Here is a 17,568-nt window from a genome sequence, read left to right on the forward strand (position 1 = left end):
GGCAACAGCAGGTGAGAAAGAACTACTTCATCTCACATAAACTACTAAAGATATAGATCAGTGTGGACTTTAAGCTAGCATAAACCACTCATGCTGAATAAAGGAAGTCATCTTCTCCTGTCTCCTCACTGATCATTTCCACCCATGTGTGTCCAGTTTTCATAGGCCACTACATGTGAATCGCATTGGTAGTGATCCCACTGAACAGGATATAAGAGGGGGTATAAAACAAAATTTGACCATTTAAGCAACATGAGTAGAAGAAGGAGTAATGAAAGAATTAGTTCCTCTCTCCAGCTGCAGGTGTATACTACAGTAAGATCCATTTACATCAGCATTTTGGTTTGAACCAGGATTGTGCCTCCAAGGTGTACCTCCCAACTTTCTCTGCTTGCTACACCTTGGTTCACATACCAAAACGCTCTCAGGGAATACAAACTAGATTCCTTTCTAATGAAATTAAACAAGATATGCCCCAACGGTTTGGGGCATTCAGTCCTTGGGACTGAAACTGTCATGAATGAAAATGCCAGTACATATATCAGGGTCTAAGAACCAACGTTTTGTTTTATAGGTATGCACTTATCAGACCACAGTACTTGCCATAGCAGTCAAAGAGTCTCTGGAGTTCTGTTGTCTAGAGCTAACAGTCCAGCTTTTCCTAAAATTCAACTTCCTCTAAGACATGGACTTGAGACAGAAAATGAATTTCCTTTCATTCAGTACCAACAGAACTGCAAATTAATGCTGTTTGAAATGGCAGAGACTCCTACAAGAAGGCTCAGAGATCAATCAAGAGAATGATAAAGGGGAAAAATATAAAGTCTGTATTGGGTGGATGAACTAATGAATCCTGATAAGGATTGTTTAATGTTGTCCTATTTCTTATTTTTTAAATGCAGTCATAAAATCCAGGCTACAGTTTTCTTGCTACATTATGTATAACTTTAAATGATAACCTCCTCCTTCCTTTTTCTTTCCTTCCTTTAATCTTCTCCTTTAAAACATTCCTCCAATTAGACTTTATTTTGATGTCACTGATACTCTTGCTTTACAGCTGCTCTTCACCTAGTTTTGCTTCTTTTTCTATTGCAGAAAATTTAGTCAAGTGCATGGATGAATGAGCAGGAATATCAGGCTTGTTTCGATGTATAAATAATCTGCAATAAATGAAGTATTTCTTTGCAAGAAAGACAGTAGACAGAGGAAAAAAAATCTCCTGTCTAAGAATTAGTGAAAACTTAGGGACTGAGGTATCTCAGTTCTGTATCAAAACAGAGATTTATTTTTAGCTCTTCTGAGAATTGCTGACTTGATCCCACTGTAAAGTGCCTCAAATTTGATGGATTTTTCTGTAATCTGAAACTAAAGTATGTCAAATGCTTCCTCTTACTGAACTCTTGGTCCAAAATAATCCTACCTAAATGATGTAGTAGGTTCTCCTACTTCATCATTAAGAAGATTTATTTAGATATAGAAAAGGGTCTCAGCACAAAAAAAGAGCAAGCTAAAGACAGTGACAAAGCACAACCTGCTATACAGTATCTACACCAAAGGGTGAAGGCATGTGAGACAACATATGGGAAGTAGTCATGGAAAACTGTACTTTAGGGCATAGCAAAAGGTGGATCCCCTGACTAAGAAATACACTGTGGTGACCAGCTTCATGAAACAAGCATCAGGGATCAGTACAGCCTATGGAAAAGCCCATCTCCTTACTGTGTACTTGAGGGAGAGGAAAAAGGGCAAACTAATGCAAAATAAATCATTAACAACTCAATGGTTTTGGCTGAACTAGACCATGACATCTGAAGTGCAGCTAACAGCTCCAGTGCTAATGTTGCTATTTGCCATCACCCAGTTCTCAGGGGCTTTGTCTCAGATACCTATACTGGGCCCCTGTTCAGAGTCTTATTGGCAGGGTTTGAATTGTACGAATGGTGAGAGATCATTCCTAATGATTGGAATTATTTCAGTCTCAAAGTTTAGCCAACCTTAGCTCCAAGGTAATTCACTGTTTTACCATATCTCTCTAACCCTTTTCCTCACAAGAAAGAAGGCGGCTCATGTTGCAGCTGAGATACAATTGGATGCTATAAAAAAACAAAATGTCAATGCCTGAATTGAAATTTTGTTGCTTTTCCATTTTCCTTCCACTTCCTTACCTTTTATTTGAAGTTGCAAAAATACAGCTTTGGAGTCTTTCAGTCCCATTGGGCTAGTTTCACTTGATTTCAATTTAACTGAGGACTGTGTTTTAAGGAAAGCCAATATTCTCCCTCTTTGCTCCTTTAATGGATATCCCACTTTTATTTGTATTTTCCATTGAGCAAGTAATTATAAGTGTAATGTATAATCCTTATATAGGTAATAAAATTCAGAGAGAAGCATGGAAATGCCACTCAGAATGCAGCCCTAGTGCCTGAAGATTGCCCTATGTGTGATGACGTGGAAGATAATTTAGCTAGTTTATAAAATTTGCAAACATTAGGCTGTAGCACTGTGAGGAAAATCAAGTACAGATGAAATTGTTCATATAATACACAACACAGGATACACAAGTATGCATGTGCTACAAACATGATTTTTTTGAAAACTAAAAATAACTCTGTTTCCAGAATTAAAGTGATCTTATGCATAAACCACCAGGTTCCTTAGCTATTATTATAAAAGTTTGATAGGAACTGCAGTTTCAGCAGCCTGCAGCTGAAATGTTGGATTAGCATGGGGCAACCCAAACGCAAAGCTTCTTACAGAGCTCTGGTGAACAGCCATTTGGTCCTGAGGAACACTAGTGCAATTTTGGTCTGTGAATGACAAAAATTTATAATTTCAAAAGCTCATGTTTGTTCTTTTAAGCTGTTAATTGCACAGAAAATGGAACTAATACGGACCGGTTTCCTGTAGTTATTGGCTCATTGAAGCTTTTCCTGAATCTGAGGCATTCATAATGCCTCTTCATTATATGGATATTCTGGCTTTTAACAGAAACTGACATCAAGCCACAGTCCTTTCCTCTGGGGGGGCTGGAGCACTTCCCTCTTCTCCTTTGGTTGTTTTCCCTAGCCATGTAGGGTCCTTGTTCTTTTGGTTTGGTTTGGGTTTTTTTCAACTTTCACCCCTTTTTAAATTTGGCTAAAAAATCAGTTTGAAAGAAACTGGAAAAATAAGGGAGACCCATGCACGTACATACAGTATGATCTCACAAGCCTGTTTTTCATGGGGACAGTCTGAAAACTTCATCATCTGCAAACAGCCAGAAATTTAAATACATGAACAGAAAGGAAAAGTTGTCTGGAATACAGAGGTGTCCTTTCCCCTTGGGGTACAACTGCATATACTCAACACCAGCCCAGACCAAAAGGTTAATGCTAATTCTATAAACCCATACATCTCTAATGAAAGCTTAGGAACATCTTTATTCAAGACAGAAGCAGAAGGTATTGAGATAGTGCGAATGTGATTTATTTTCTATTAGAAAAAATAAAACCTCTAAAGAAATGTTCTGAACATTTTGTTTCTTTACACCAGGGGCTTAGTACGGCAAGTAATATAATAAGAAAATTTATTCATGAGGGGTTTACTGACTGTAATGGGTTACCAACTGGATCAGAGGTATTTTACCACAAAATAATGGATGAAGGAAACAGAAAGATGCTCAGTTTGAGCCACTCCTAGCTATACTTCCCTCTCTAAGCAATGGCTAGCGTAGCTAGAATCTAACTCAGCATGTCTGTCATGTTGTTCTTTGAAAGCAATTATTTCACAGAAATAAGGATAATTATTAAAATGTACTCTTCTGCATCCACATCACCAAAACACTGTCAAAGTGTCATGTTGAACATGTGGTAGAGAACACCACAGCATAAACCACTCACATTAAAAACTTTCTTGGGCACTTTCTGAGTGGAAGAGATGAAATTATTACCTTGGAGTAATTTATTACTATAACATTGTATAAACAATTAGGATATTTCTTGTAACTTTGGGTTGCGCTTGTGGGTAACTCCTACACAGATAGCAAATTGCCTCATGTTTATCACAGAATTCTTCCTTCTGTCCCAGGTCAGTTTATGTACAACCTAGAAAGGAAGAACTGGATATTGTTTAGACTTAATTCTGGAAACCAACAAGAAGATCACGGCTTGATCTTAGACAACAGCATGTGAATAAGAAGAATGTGGTTAACACCGCAGTTCTTTCCTTGTGGTCCTCCTACCTTTTGTAACCAGGCACACCACTAAGCCTCAACTATCTTGTGCACTGTCAGCATTACGTACAGCAATCTGTTTTTCCCTTGAAATGAGTTTGACCTTTTAGCATGGTGACATACAGTATTAAGCAGTACTGATTTGCCAGTGGTGGGATAAAACCTGGGACAGTGACTCAAAAGCCACTTGTTCATTATTCCTGATGGACTTAGGGTGATTATTTCCAAAGAGATACTGAATTGCTCCATTGCAATTTGATCTAAAGTCAACTAAAATTTGTCAGTTTTCGCTAGATGATGTGTCAACCTTTATATCTGTCAACCTAAAGGAGAGAGTGAAATTCAGATGATGAAAAATAATGACGCAAGCATAACGCCTGTCCAAATACTTGCAACTTAATCTTCCATATCCCTTACACTTCAACTCTGATCTATATATAGACATAGACAGTATCTTGGGTGTGGCTAGTCACCTCTCCTTTTAATAAGGTCTGTTCAAAATTTTTCTCTCTTAAATTGCTAGAAAATATCACAAGTAGCAAAACCAAGTTTGTTGTTGAATAAGTTTGTAAATCTCTACAGAACCAGGATTCACTTAGAGCCCTCTGTAATAGCAGGATCTACGTGCATCATACCACACAATTGACATGCTTATTCTTCCAAAGTAAAGGACCATTATTTTGTTTTCCAAGGGACAGTATATGTACCACCAGGCTGGTAAATTTATTGTTGAGATGAGGCAAGAAAGATATATATAGCCATCAGTTGTTACTAAACATTAGTTTATAGGTATAGATACACTGAAAGAGAAAAATAACAAAAAAGTATATACCTGTTGGGTAATGCTCATTTACTGGCCAACTGTCAACCTGAAGTGTGGCATTGCCACCATTCCTGGTAAAGCGTACCACATGGTATTTGCCATCGTTTACAGGTGTGCTTTCTTCTTTAATAGAGATGTCCACCGTGCCAATATTGAAGACTACACCAATCTTGCCTTGCTCCTAAAATAAAAGAAAAAAGAAATAAATGCTTGTAAATTGTTGCCTATTAGAAGTACATTCTTGCCCTACAAATACCTAATGGGTAATTGTGCCGGTAGATGGCACTGAAGAATACACAGAAGCATCATTTTGAGCTTTGTCAGGACACATTTCATTGACTCGGCTTCAATACATTGCCTTTTGCACTCTCCTTTCCAGCATTCACCTGAATGTTCTGACTCATTTGGTCCCTTAAAACATCAAAGAAGACAGGTTGTAGATCAGGCCACAAAAAACAGGAGATGGGGATACATATTAATTTGCAGAACATATCTACTGATTGTTAGCAGTCATTTGTTCAATTGTAATCTGAAATGCAGCCACTGGCAGGCTGTATATCCCAACAACTTTCATTCTGTTATTCTGCTTGTGAAACAAGCAGCCTGCAGCCCAAAACAAATAACTGAGATCTAGTAGGAACAGTGTAGTTACAAGAGGAATGGATTTAGAAGGAAGCAAAAATGTAATTAGCCAATGACCACCTGAGAGAAGCTGATTGGTCTTAAATCAAAAGAAAAACCTTCCATATTCTCAAAAGACAGTAGTGGCCACTGTCTTTTACTTTTCTACATCACACCTTAAGTAGTGCCTTACGAAAAGGTAGTCCTCCATAGTGTTTTCCTAAAACATTTAATACTACTAACTTAAACAATGCCAGAAATTCCTGTCACTGTACAATACACTATTAAAAGGAATGCGGGATTCAACTCTGGTGCAGACAGGAAGAACTAAAATGTATCATACAGCAAGCGTTACTTTTGCTTGCAATCCACACTATAAAATTTGTAATAACTTCATTAACTGTCTCAATAGAAAAATCGAGGAAAAAACAACAACGAGTGTAAGTGGTCTTGTACCCAAATATAGCCTCTTCAAAACAAACCTGAGGTATACTAAGGGGACAAGAGACAATTTTGTTGCTGTTATTGTCTTGCATATCTGTTAGTACCTTATGTATCTGCTTGGTGACAAGACAACTGCATCCTTCCCCCGACTGACTTCAGTACATTCATGTTAGCAAATTTTAGCAAAGAAAGAAACCTCTCCTTCTGTATTTGGAGGGCCACCTCAGTTTCCTCTCATAGATTTATTCCTTTCTCCTGGTATCAACAGACCTTGTCCTTAAAACCCCCAGGTCTTACAATTTCTTAGAGAGGCCTTTTCTGATTCCTGCTTTACCTTACATTTCAAAGTTTACTCATACCAAAATACTAAAGTTCCTTATATTCTCAATGCTCTTCTTTTTTTGGACTTTTTTCCTAACACCTCTGCCCCTAGTCCTCAGACTACAACACTTATACTAGGAAAGGAAAAGAGTCCTGTAGCTGAAGAGGTAGTTTAAAAACTTAGACAGTGCTTCAACTACTTGAAGTTTAGCACAGTAACAGTAAGCGCCCTGATTTTCCTCCCTTCATAATGGTAGATTTTAGACTGCTAATTGTACGCTGAATAGCAGCATACATGTATATTCACAATGCTATGCTTTGAATAGATTTCCCTTCAAGATATCAATAATCTTTTTTCACTAGAACATGGGGTAAGTGTATTGCTGCTCCCAGCAGACACATGAACTCAGATACTATTTGAAAACAATCAACTTTCCTTCTCTTATGTTATCCTAAAAACAAGGGAGTTTTCAGCGAGAAGAGATTTATCTCAGGTAAAGTCATTGCTAGCACAGCTTTACCACTTCTTTGACATACAAAGTATATGGTGTCCCAGTACTGCTCTAGTGAATCTTTTGCTGGCAACCATAAAATTATCTTTATCGGCACAGCAATTAGCAAAGAACAAGTGATCTATTTTTGCTCAAAGACTCAAAGAAAGTCTACTGACCAGGAAACCTGACTACTGACTCCATGTGGCTTTGCAAGGTGCTCCTGGACAACCTCTCAGATAAGTTTTCGACTGCCATCAATACATCAGCCTTCTTTTGCAAACTGTGGCTGTTCTGAGGACAGTCCACCATGGTGAAGGCATAATGTGAGCAGGTAAAATGAAGAGCTGTGCCTTCTCTAACAAAACAGATCACCACTGCCATAGAAGAGGAAGTGATTAAGAGGTATTCAGCAAAGTGAAAGCTTTGTACCTTCAAGCCCTACAGGCTTAACAAGGCAGAGATAAAAACTTGCAAGTGCAGAAAGGGACAGGGGGAAGTTTAGCTAATCTCCTCTGCAGAAGGAGAAAATGTTTTTGATCTCTCCTTTGAGGAAAAGGAGATAGTACCTTTCATCATTCCCTTTCCTGGCACTTGAAGGAAAAGCCCTATTTAAAGGGCTAGTGATAATCCATGGATAAGAGGGCAAATTGGAAAAGAGATAAGATTCTGGAAGCAGAGGACTGCAAAGTACCAGTGGCCTTCAGGCTGCTGGAGAGAGGATGGAAATGAGCAAACTGGTGCTCTCCCCTTTCCAAGATGATTGCTCCCCACTCCCACAGCCAAGGGACCACCAGCCCTTCTAAAAGTACCGTAACATTTTGTTGCAACTGAGAAATTTAAAAATGTGTCTAAAAAATCCCCAACCTATCATGAGTCTGACCAAAAGCCTGCTCCAGCTCTCTTCAGTCCCACCTTGGGCTGAGCTGCATGTGACGCTTCAATGCAAGTTTTGCAAAAGTACAACTTCATGCCAGATGTTGATACTCTTCTCTGGACTGAGTAGGAGCATGTAATGAAAATGGTTCTGTTCCAGTTACCAGGATAAAACAAAATATAACACAGTACACCTATTGAAACCAAACTGCACACGCAGACACAGTTTATTCATGAAATCTGTATTTCCAGGGCACCAGACATTGTGAAAACAAGCAACAATTAGTTTGCAAATTCTCAGCAGAAAAAAAAAAATAATTAAAGCAAAACATAACGAAAATCCTACAGCAAATAACAGTGACCATGGACATGGGGCAAATCCAGGATTTTCAAAATCTCTACATTTCCACTTTCCCATGCTACACCACCTCACTAAAAGCAGCTTTTACCAAGACCTACCACCCTTCTAAATCTGAAAGATAAGCTTACCATTAAACTTTAACACTTCATGATAGATGTGACCTTTCATTCCTTTCCCCATTCAGTCAGCTAGTAGATTTTTTTTTCCGTGTTACCAAACACAAGTATTAACGAGACCACTAAGTATGTGACAAAGAAAGGTTTACCCTTGAGCCACTATCTGTAATGTTTATTCTGTAGTTAGAGGGGAAAAAATGAATCCTAACCTTACAAAAATGGAAAAGCTGAATATACAGAGCATAGACAGTATGCAACATACGTGTTCCAGAAGGGCTCAAGAGAATTCTAACAGACAGCATGTATGATGCAGTATTTAACATGCTGCATCATTATTCACCGGGCTGGCCCAAACACTGTCCATAAAAAGGTAACCATTAATTAATGTTTTTGAAACCCTCAAGTAACATCAAGCACTGGCACTAAGCCTTGGAAAACTGAGAGCCATTTTATTTATAAATAATGAAGTGAACTCAGCATTCAATCTGTATTTTACTTCCCCCCTTCTTTATTTAAGGCTACTGTGCCAGAAAGGATTTTTAAAGTTCATCAAGAATTTATCTTTTGCTAATTTGTCCCATAAAATTGCTACTCCCAAAAGCCACATTACCATTTCTTCACAGTCCTTCTGGAGATAAAATTCTGCCATGATGTCTCTGAGACTTCAGACAAATAATTATGATCATATAATGGAATCGTTGTAGAAAATTGTAAGAACAAAAAATCAAAGTACTAAAAAGAATGTACAAGGCCTCACCCTGTCCTCTCTTATTCTACATCATGTCCTTCCACTGAATCCTGGCAACAGTTTTTTGTTATATGCACTGTTAGCAAAACTTTTTTAACATTATTAAATGATACAGGGGCTAATCTACAGCCTGTATCAGGAGATCTACAACTACATTATTTCACTTCAGGCACCTTTTTCTCTTAGCTTTCCATGAAACAGATTCTTCATCTGTGACAGAGGGATGATAGTCACCTATCTTTCCAAGCTCTCAAGCCCTGTAAATCCATATATATTTTACTTAAACACTTATGATATTCTGACAATCCCAACCCTTTCAGCCCTGAGAGCAACTACAATCTAAGAGGAGCAGGTCCTAATGTTTTCTCAGCTTTTACTTTCAACTCCTCCAAAACTCATTCCTTTCATCTGAAAAGACCATGGGAACATTTCTGAGGTCTGAAACTTTTTGCAGGTATGTTTTTCCTTCTGTTTTCCTCCACCTAAGGAGAACTAGAGCCTGTCTGCATACAAATTGTCAGGCCTTTGTTTTCTACATGCTGTGCCTCTACATCATGAAGGCATCTGTCTTTGCACCTAGCAGACCAGGTGCAAAGAAAGTCAAATGGGAATGGCAGTGATTCTGTAAGATAAGCTGTTTGAATCACAGAATCATAGAATGCTGAGGGTTAGAATCTGTTAGAGAGAACACATACACAAACAGCCACATGTACTGTTTGCTCCCAAAAGGGGTTCACCTTTGGATCTTCTTTTTCTCAATTCAAAATTGAAATAGTCCACACTGAGAGTATATGGCTGTTCCCTATGTGCAGAAAGCATTTAATTTCAAAAAATGAGACAGAACCCTGGGCAATATGACAAATCCTACTTTCAGCTGCATCGGTATGAATCGATATCAATTCTGTTGAAGAAACTCGATTCCTACTGATGCAAGTAGAAGCAGCATTTATCCCAGTATCTTTGTTTTTCTGAAACTAAATGTAGAAAGAAAAAAAAAGAAGGCATTTGTAAAATATAACTGAAATCCAACTAGAATCCCAGGATAACTGTGTTTTCTTACACTCGTTTTACTTCATAATTTTTTAATAGTCATTTTGTGCAGACTGCCTCCTCCTCCCACCCTGGCTGGTTCCAACATGACTAGACATTACCTTGCAGACAATACTCCTAGTTACTGCTTCTTGGAGATGGCTGCTGATTTTGCTGCTCTCATTTGAAAGTGATACAAGCTTTTTCAGTAATATAACAAGCCATTTCACACTGTAGGAAGGTTTCGTAAACTACATATTTTTTTTTTCTCTCCCTCCCCCACCCCCTTCCCCCCAAGTTCTACATGCAGATACTCCAGCTCTGGTACCCTCTAAATGCTTTATAACCCCAAGCACTGCTCTTCCTGAAATGGCTTCCCTCTACTTAGGCTTCTCAGATTTGCAGTCTATGTTTTACAAAATCCCTCTATGATTTTTTTTCCACTTTATGTCTTTTTTGCTTGATCTCCTTTGGGGTTTTGTTTGCTTGTTTGCTTGTCTGGTTGTTTTCTTATTTTTCTTTGCCTTAAACTTGATTCTGGATGTTAGTCCAGCTGTTAGGTTGCTCACTTTCTGTGGATAGGGGGACTTTGCACAACAGTGCTAAATGCAGTGAGGTATCCAGGAGAACTGAAGGTGTAAGATGTATATTCCACAGTGTACACTGACTAATTACCAAAACACCAAATCACATTCTGTGAATTTTCACTGGAAACAGAAAATCTGAAAGCTCTTTACTGATTCGAAAGGTAATAAAATCCAGCATTGTGCTTAAAGGACTGAGCTGCAACTAGAATCAAATGCATGGCTGGACAGGCCTTTCCAATGTGTGTGTGCATATATATATATACACACACACATATATGCACATATATATGTATATATGTGCATATACATTTAAGAAATGGAAATGTTAGAACCTGTATTCAGTACAGAGTACTATGCAGATACTTCTACTCCTCTCTCTCTGGTCATATTTAATGCCACTTTTAATACCACTGGGAACTAAGTCTAAAATCAGAATTCAATGCATACAAAATTGTATTTTATTAAACGGATGGCTTATGGATGAAATCTCTCTTTCTCCAAATAATGGTGGCAGGGAAGGCATCTCAAGAACCAGTACAGCCATCATAGCAAATATAATAATCAACAAAGCAGCAAATGTTAAAGAAATGACAGGCACTGAAGCTCACTTGACTTGGAAGCTTCTAATCAGTGTTCCAACACTTTATAGTGTTTCTTTACTGTTACAACACTTTACTTGTTTCTTGAAACAAGAAAAAAAAAAAAGTTTTTAAGGTGAAAAGAAGTACACAGACCAGCCAATTTTGGCTGATTTTTGAGGGCTATTATAAGAAGGAGTACAAAGGTTTTTTTTATATACTGCCTGTTAATGATTCTTTAAGGTGCTGAACCAGATCTACTAAATGCAAGTTGAAAACCTATATATCAGAGAAAATGATACACGCAGAGGACAAAATAAATAGAAATTATTACCCCTCAGGGCCATGGTTTTTAAAAGGAGCAATTCTTACAGATACATAATTTATAAGGCTAAAAAGGACAACTGTTATAATCTAGTCTCTAAAATTATATGTGAGGCCATATATCCCTGTTCAAATTGATTCTTTGTTGAACTATAGGATGTATTTTAGAAAAACAACTTATTTGTGATTTGAACATCTACAGCTGAGGAAAGAAGCCTTGGAGTTATTGCAGTTGCTTCTTTGATGAGATTGGCTCAGTACTGAACATGGTCAAAAAGGCAAATGGAATGTCAAGAATTATAATGAAAAGGACCACTGTACAAAAGGAAAATCTCTGTTGTAAGCTAATGGTGCACCTTTGACTTTAATTCTTAAACACAGTACACAGATCTGTGTGTGGCTGTCTCAAAAAGAGATATAAAAGGTTCAAAAAAGTACCACACTTGAAGTTATACATATAAACCCCCATAAAAATGGCAATATTCAGCAATATTTTTTAATATCTTAAAGAAATACAAATCCAATTATTTGGTAATGAAGTTTAAGCAAGGAAAGTACCTTTCGAGACAGTACATAAATGAGCTGTACAACTCACTGTCACAGGATGTTTCAGATGTTTAAGATACATTCAGTAACAGACAAATTCATGGGAGGAAAGTAAATTAAGAGCCATTGAATACAACAACGTGCATATAACCTCTTGCTCAGCAGTTCCTTAAAAGCAGATCACTACCGTTTTCATGTAACTTTTACTTCCTATGCTGAAGAGCCATCTAGCACCATAGTTCTGTAAGTAGCTTGTAAGATGGTGATCAAGTAAGAAAATTCTTGAAGGTTCTTACCATTCCTGATTTATTTTATAAAGTAGTGAAACACTGAATCTGGCAAAGATTAATGAGAATCAAATATTTTCCATTAAAGGTTTAGAAAAAGTAGTTTAGATAAACATCTGTCACAGCCAGGGTGCTGTATTTAGTCCTGCCTCAAAGCAAGAAAATGCTAGAGCAGATGACTTAAGGCTCCAGCTTCCTCCTTCTGTGACTGCAGACTCTTCCAGCTTTATACTGCATAAGAGCTTTATACTGCATAAGAGAAAAAGACTCAGCTCTCTGGGTTTCTCACTTGAAAGCAGGTTTTTCAATCTTTCATTTAATCTTCCCTATGGCTCCAAAACTCCTTCAGTTTACTAACACTTTTCTTCAAATGCAGACACCAGAAAATTTTAACTTTAGTTTACACAAATTACCCAACCACTTTGGCTTTTATGTTCAAAGACTACATAATATCTTTTGGCCACTATTTTACCATGGGGCTTCACATTTAAGGCTTATTCACCATGACTAACAGCCTTATTCTGGAGTGCTCTCTGGGAGTGTCCCTTGTGTCAAAAGATGACCTCTACTCTTTGTTTTGGGACACATCACATTATTTAGCTGAAGTAAAATGTATAGCAATAACCTTGTTATGAGTTCATCAAACTTTCCAAACTGCCCTTCATTTTTTGCCCGTTGACTTTATGTGGGACACAGACTATTAGATAATACCTTTTAATGGCTCATACCGCAACATATACTAAAGTATGCCTTATTCTTTCCTTTTCTGGATTTTCTTTTTCTTTTTTTCTTTACCAAGCACCCTTGCAGTATCACAAAAATACTGAGTTGCCAGTGGGTTGTGAAATTGCAATTCTCTTGCTTTACTTTTACCTTATGTCTTTCTCTCCCTTCATCTTTCCCTCTTTCCATCTTTGCCTCCTGTCTAATAATAAAAATTTCTTTCTCAAACAAAACTATTCTGGAAACAAGCCAAAAAAAAAAAAAAAAAAGAAAGAAAGACCAGAACTCAATCCTCTGACAACTCCTCTGCCAGGATCAGAAGTGATTCATTAAGTACTACATCACACACAAGATAAGATATTTAGCCAAATAAAAGCATGTGTGAGATACAGAAGCTACTGGGGTTTTCTTCAGCCCAGATACCCTGGACCTGATAAGAGCTTTATGTATCATTGCAGGTTTTTAGGTAACATTAATACACAAAATCACCAGAATTACACCTAGGAATTAACTTGGCACCAGAAGTTTCCATATTTCATGTATGGTGATACCATCAGTACACACTGAGGCCTTTCAAATTTTAACTCATTCATACAGTGAGCCTAGTTAGAGCACATGGTTGAAAGACTTATTTTCTGCTTTTGCTGCTGTTCCACTGTACCTTGAATAAGCCACTTCTCTTTCTCTCTCCATTGTCTTTTTATACTCTGAAACCACGGGCTTATCAAATAGTATATTTGTATATTATCTACCATAGTAGAGTCCTGATATCCACTGAGGCCTCCAGATGTTGTTGCAGTACAAATAATTAATATCAAGCAGAGTATCTTGATTTACAGTATCATCATTACCATGTCCCGCCTTGTACCAAGGACATCCTAAACCCATTTCCTCAAACTCTGAGGAACACTGTGGCACATGTAGTTGCTTTTACTTAAATCTGACACCCGTTGAGCAAAGCCTAGTAATCAGTGATACTCAGCAGTCTTAAAAGGGAGGCTTGCTTCTGTGCTATTCAGCGCCTAAGACTGTGTGCCGAATTAAATCTTTTGTTCTTGTGACCTAGGAAAGCACCAGTACACCGGCAGTCAATTACCAGGTAGTAAAATGTTACGAGAAATACATGCAGGTGTGTTTAGGCCACACAATTTGTGCAAAACAACTGTTATTATACAGCTGGTGGAGCTCCAGCCCTAATGGTGTTAATCCCTCTCATGTAGGGATCCTGTAATGCAAGCAAAGGAACAGAAATTAGCAGGATGCTGAAAAGGGACATTTCCTAGGGAAACAGAATGCAAAACGAATTAAGAAAGTGATACCTGTTCACTGGTTCACTAGCAAATATGTTATTCAGATGTCTTATTTGTTCCCCTAGCTCACAATAAGCATCGTGAAAACGCCCTATCTGATGGTGTGAACTCCAACTATAATTAGGGTTAAACATTCTAAAGATGCCTTTTGAGAATATTAATAGCATATCTTGGAAAGTTTTGTGAAATGATACCTTTTAGATATTATTATGGAACTAAGGCAGAAACAGGAACCATTCTGAATGTTGACATTCAATTCTGTTTTCCTACAGGGCTGAACCAATGAATACTGCGTGCTGCATTTTACATTCAAAGCATCCACAAGCTGCTGCAGTCCTCCTGCATTACAGAAGTTGGCTGATTAAATTAGTTACATTTCTGTTTCTAAATGCTGCCCTGTAACTCACTCTTCAGACAAAAACGTGACCAGCTGCTAAAATGTGACATCCGCTCAATGAAGAAATGACTACAGTACTAAGTCAGATTTTAGCGGGGCACAAGAACAAGCAACTTGCTCAAAAGCAGAGATCTTCCAGGGGAAAATATCTCCATTAATCTTGCAATGCCTTTGGAGTTTTAATCCACCAGGTAACATTGCCAACAATGTACGCTGACAGAGCTAAAGTGGCACTTATGCTCTGGTGATTGACCCTGGCTGGACACCAGGTGTCCATCAAAAACGGTCTATCACCACCCCCTTCCTCAACTGGACAGGGGAGAGAAAATATAACAAAAGACTTTTTGGGTTGAGATAAGGACAGGGAGAGATCACTCACCCATTACTGCTGCAGGCCAACCAGATTTGACTCAGGGGAAATTAGTTTCATTTATTACCAATCAAATCCAAGTAGGAAAATGAGAAAGAAACCCAAATTTTAAAACACCTTCTCCCCACCCCTCCCTTCTTCCTGGATTTAACTGTACTCCTGATTTTCTCTACCTTCTCCCCCCAGCAGCACATGGGGACAGGGAATGGGCGTTGCACTCAAGTTCATCACATGCTGTCTCTGCTGCTCCTTCCTCCTTCGGGGAGGACCCCTCACACTCCTGCTCCACAGTGGGGTTCCTCCCACAAGAGACAGTTCTCCACAAACTTATCCAACCTGAGTTCTTCCCATGGGCTGCAGTTCTTCATTAATTGCTCCAGAACTGGTCCCTTCCACAGGGTGCAGTCCTTCACGAACAGACTGCTCCAACATGGGTCCTGCCAGGAGTTTGTTCCATCACAGGCTTTCCACAGGGTCACAGCCTCCTTTGGGCACATCTACCTGCTCTGTCATAGGGTTCTCCATGGGGTGCAGTTGGAGATCTGCTCCACCATGCACCTCCATGGACTGCAGGGGGACAGCCTGCCTCATGATGGCAGTTCTTCCCCATGGGCTGCAGGGGAATCTCTGCTCTGGCACCTGGAGCACCTCCTTCCCTCATTCATTGACTTCAGTGTCTGCAGAGCTGTTTCTCTCACATATTCTTACTTCCTTCTCCCACTGCAATTGCACAGGGTTTTTCCCCCCCCCTTCTTAAACATGTTATCCCAGAGGCACTACCCCAATTGCTGACGGGCTCAGTCTTGGCCAGCAGCAGGTCTGTTTTGGAGCTGGCTAGCATTGGCTCTATTAGCTTCTCACAGAAGTCACCCCTGCTACCAAAACCTTGTCACACAAACACAATACATATAGAAAATAAGGTATCAACGATCTGATACTTGTAGGCAGCATGGAATAAACTGTCTTAACTGGCCTTCCTTATCAGGAGCATTGGTACAGTTGTGAGATGTCTGTGGGCTGAAGGCACAGCATATATCACTCTGTAATAGCAATCAGGGCTGTTTGCCTCAACCCATAACTTGCAGAAAAGTGAGCACTTGTCAAGAAGATGACATTAAAAGAGGACACGGCTGTCTGACAGGAAAGGTGATCACAAATAACAACTTGCCACCACCCAATTAACCCAAGCACAGTAGACAGAGAATTGCAAGGGCTGAAGAGTCTTCAGACAAAATGAATTCATTTAAACTTGGTTTTGCCTAGAGTATATTTGTTTGTAAACTCTCTTCTACCCTTAATCACAGTGTTGTAGGGTTTCAGAGTGTTCAAAAAAAAAAAAAAAGCTGAAAAGTATTAAACATTGTAGATTACTATATTTTCCTTTTCACTGTGGGTATTTTTTTTTTTTTATGGAATTCTAATAGAATTTAATGCACCTAGGGCCTACGTTCCTTTCAAAATCTACAAAACAGATTTCATGAACTGTATGTAATATCAACAGCATATTGTAAACAAAGTAGTTATACTTCTTTATCAGACAAGCAAGGGGTTTGAGCTAAGGTTTGATAGGCCTCTCCAATCAGACAAGATAATGAGGAAACTAGGAGTATATGTAAACACAAACAGTGCCTGGATTCAATAACAACTTATTTCCAGCTTTTCAAAGCTTGCTTATTTTTTAAACAGCAGATTATTAATTTTTTTTTTTTAGGCAAATAAAATGTGGCATTTGAGATGAGCAAAAAAGCCCTCCAGCAGAAAACTTTTCCAATTCTGAATCAAAGATGTTTCTCAAGATTTTGAATGGGAGTAGAAAATACAGATTATAACATACATGAACAGCATGTGAACACTGCATCATGAGAAAGCTGTACTTCTAAAGAAAATACCCTAATTACCTAAAATAATTTACTTTCCCATGGATTTTAATAGCCTTCTATGAGATATCGGTACTTGGTAAGGAATAGAGGAATATTAGAAAGTGATGGAAAAAGAGAGGAGAAGCAGATAGTGCCTTTGAATACAGCTCACAAAGGAGGCCACCAATACCATTTGCATGTTAGAAAGCAGAGACAAAAGAGTAATGACTTGCCAAAATTTTGCAGGAAGGAGGAAAAGCTACAGGAACAAATCAAATAATTAAAAAATACTTTAATTCTTAGGTCAGCAGCATTGTCATTTACATTACCATGACTTTGCTGCCAAAGAACGTTTCAAACATCCATATTTTACATGCACTAACTACTAAATAAATTCACATAGAATCTTCCCATTTTCCTTGACAGCCTTTATATCTAGCTCAATGCATGTTTTTCCACTGTTAGGGGATCTAGTATTTTGTGGTGCTCATTTCTAGGTCCTTCAACCTCAGCACCTCTACCACCAGAGTGGCACTTGGCCCCTCCA

General features: G+C 38.5%; 1 protein-coding gene across 12 annotated transcripts in view; it reads right to left on the reverse strand.

Annotated features, from left to right (window-relative positions):
* Positions 1 to 17,568, reverse strand: part of NRXN3 (neurexin 3) — an 894,623-nt gene that overhangs the window by 136,792 nt on the left and 740,263 nt on the right. For all 12 annotated transcript variants that reach the window (XM_065685949.1, XM_065685942.1, XM_065685943.1 and 9 more), the window contains one exon: positions 5,043 to 5,214. In XM_065685949.1, coding sequence (XP_065542021.1) covers positions 5,043 to 5,214 — 172 coding nt within the window. The remainder of the gene's footprint in view (positions 1 to 5,042; positions 5,215 to 17,568) is intronic.

This window comes from Lathamus discolor, chromosome 6 (assembly GCF_037157495.1).
Source record: "Lathamus discolor isolate bLatDis1 chromosome 6, bLatDis1.hap1, whole genome shotgun sequence".
Lineage (NCBI taxonomy): Eukaryota > Metazoa > Chordata > Aves > Psittaciformes > Psittacidae > Lathamus > Lathamus discolor.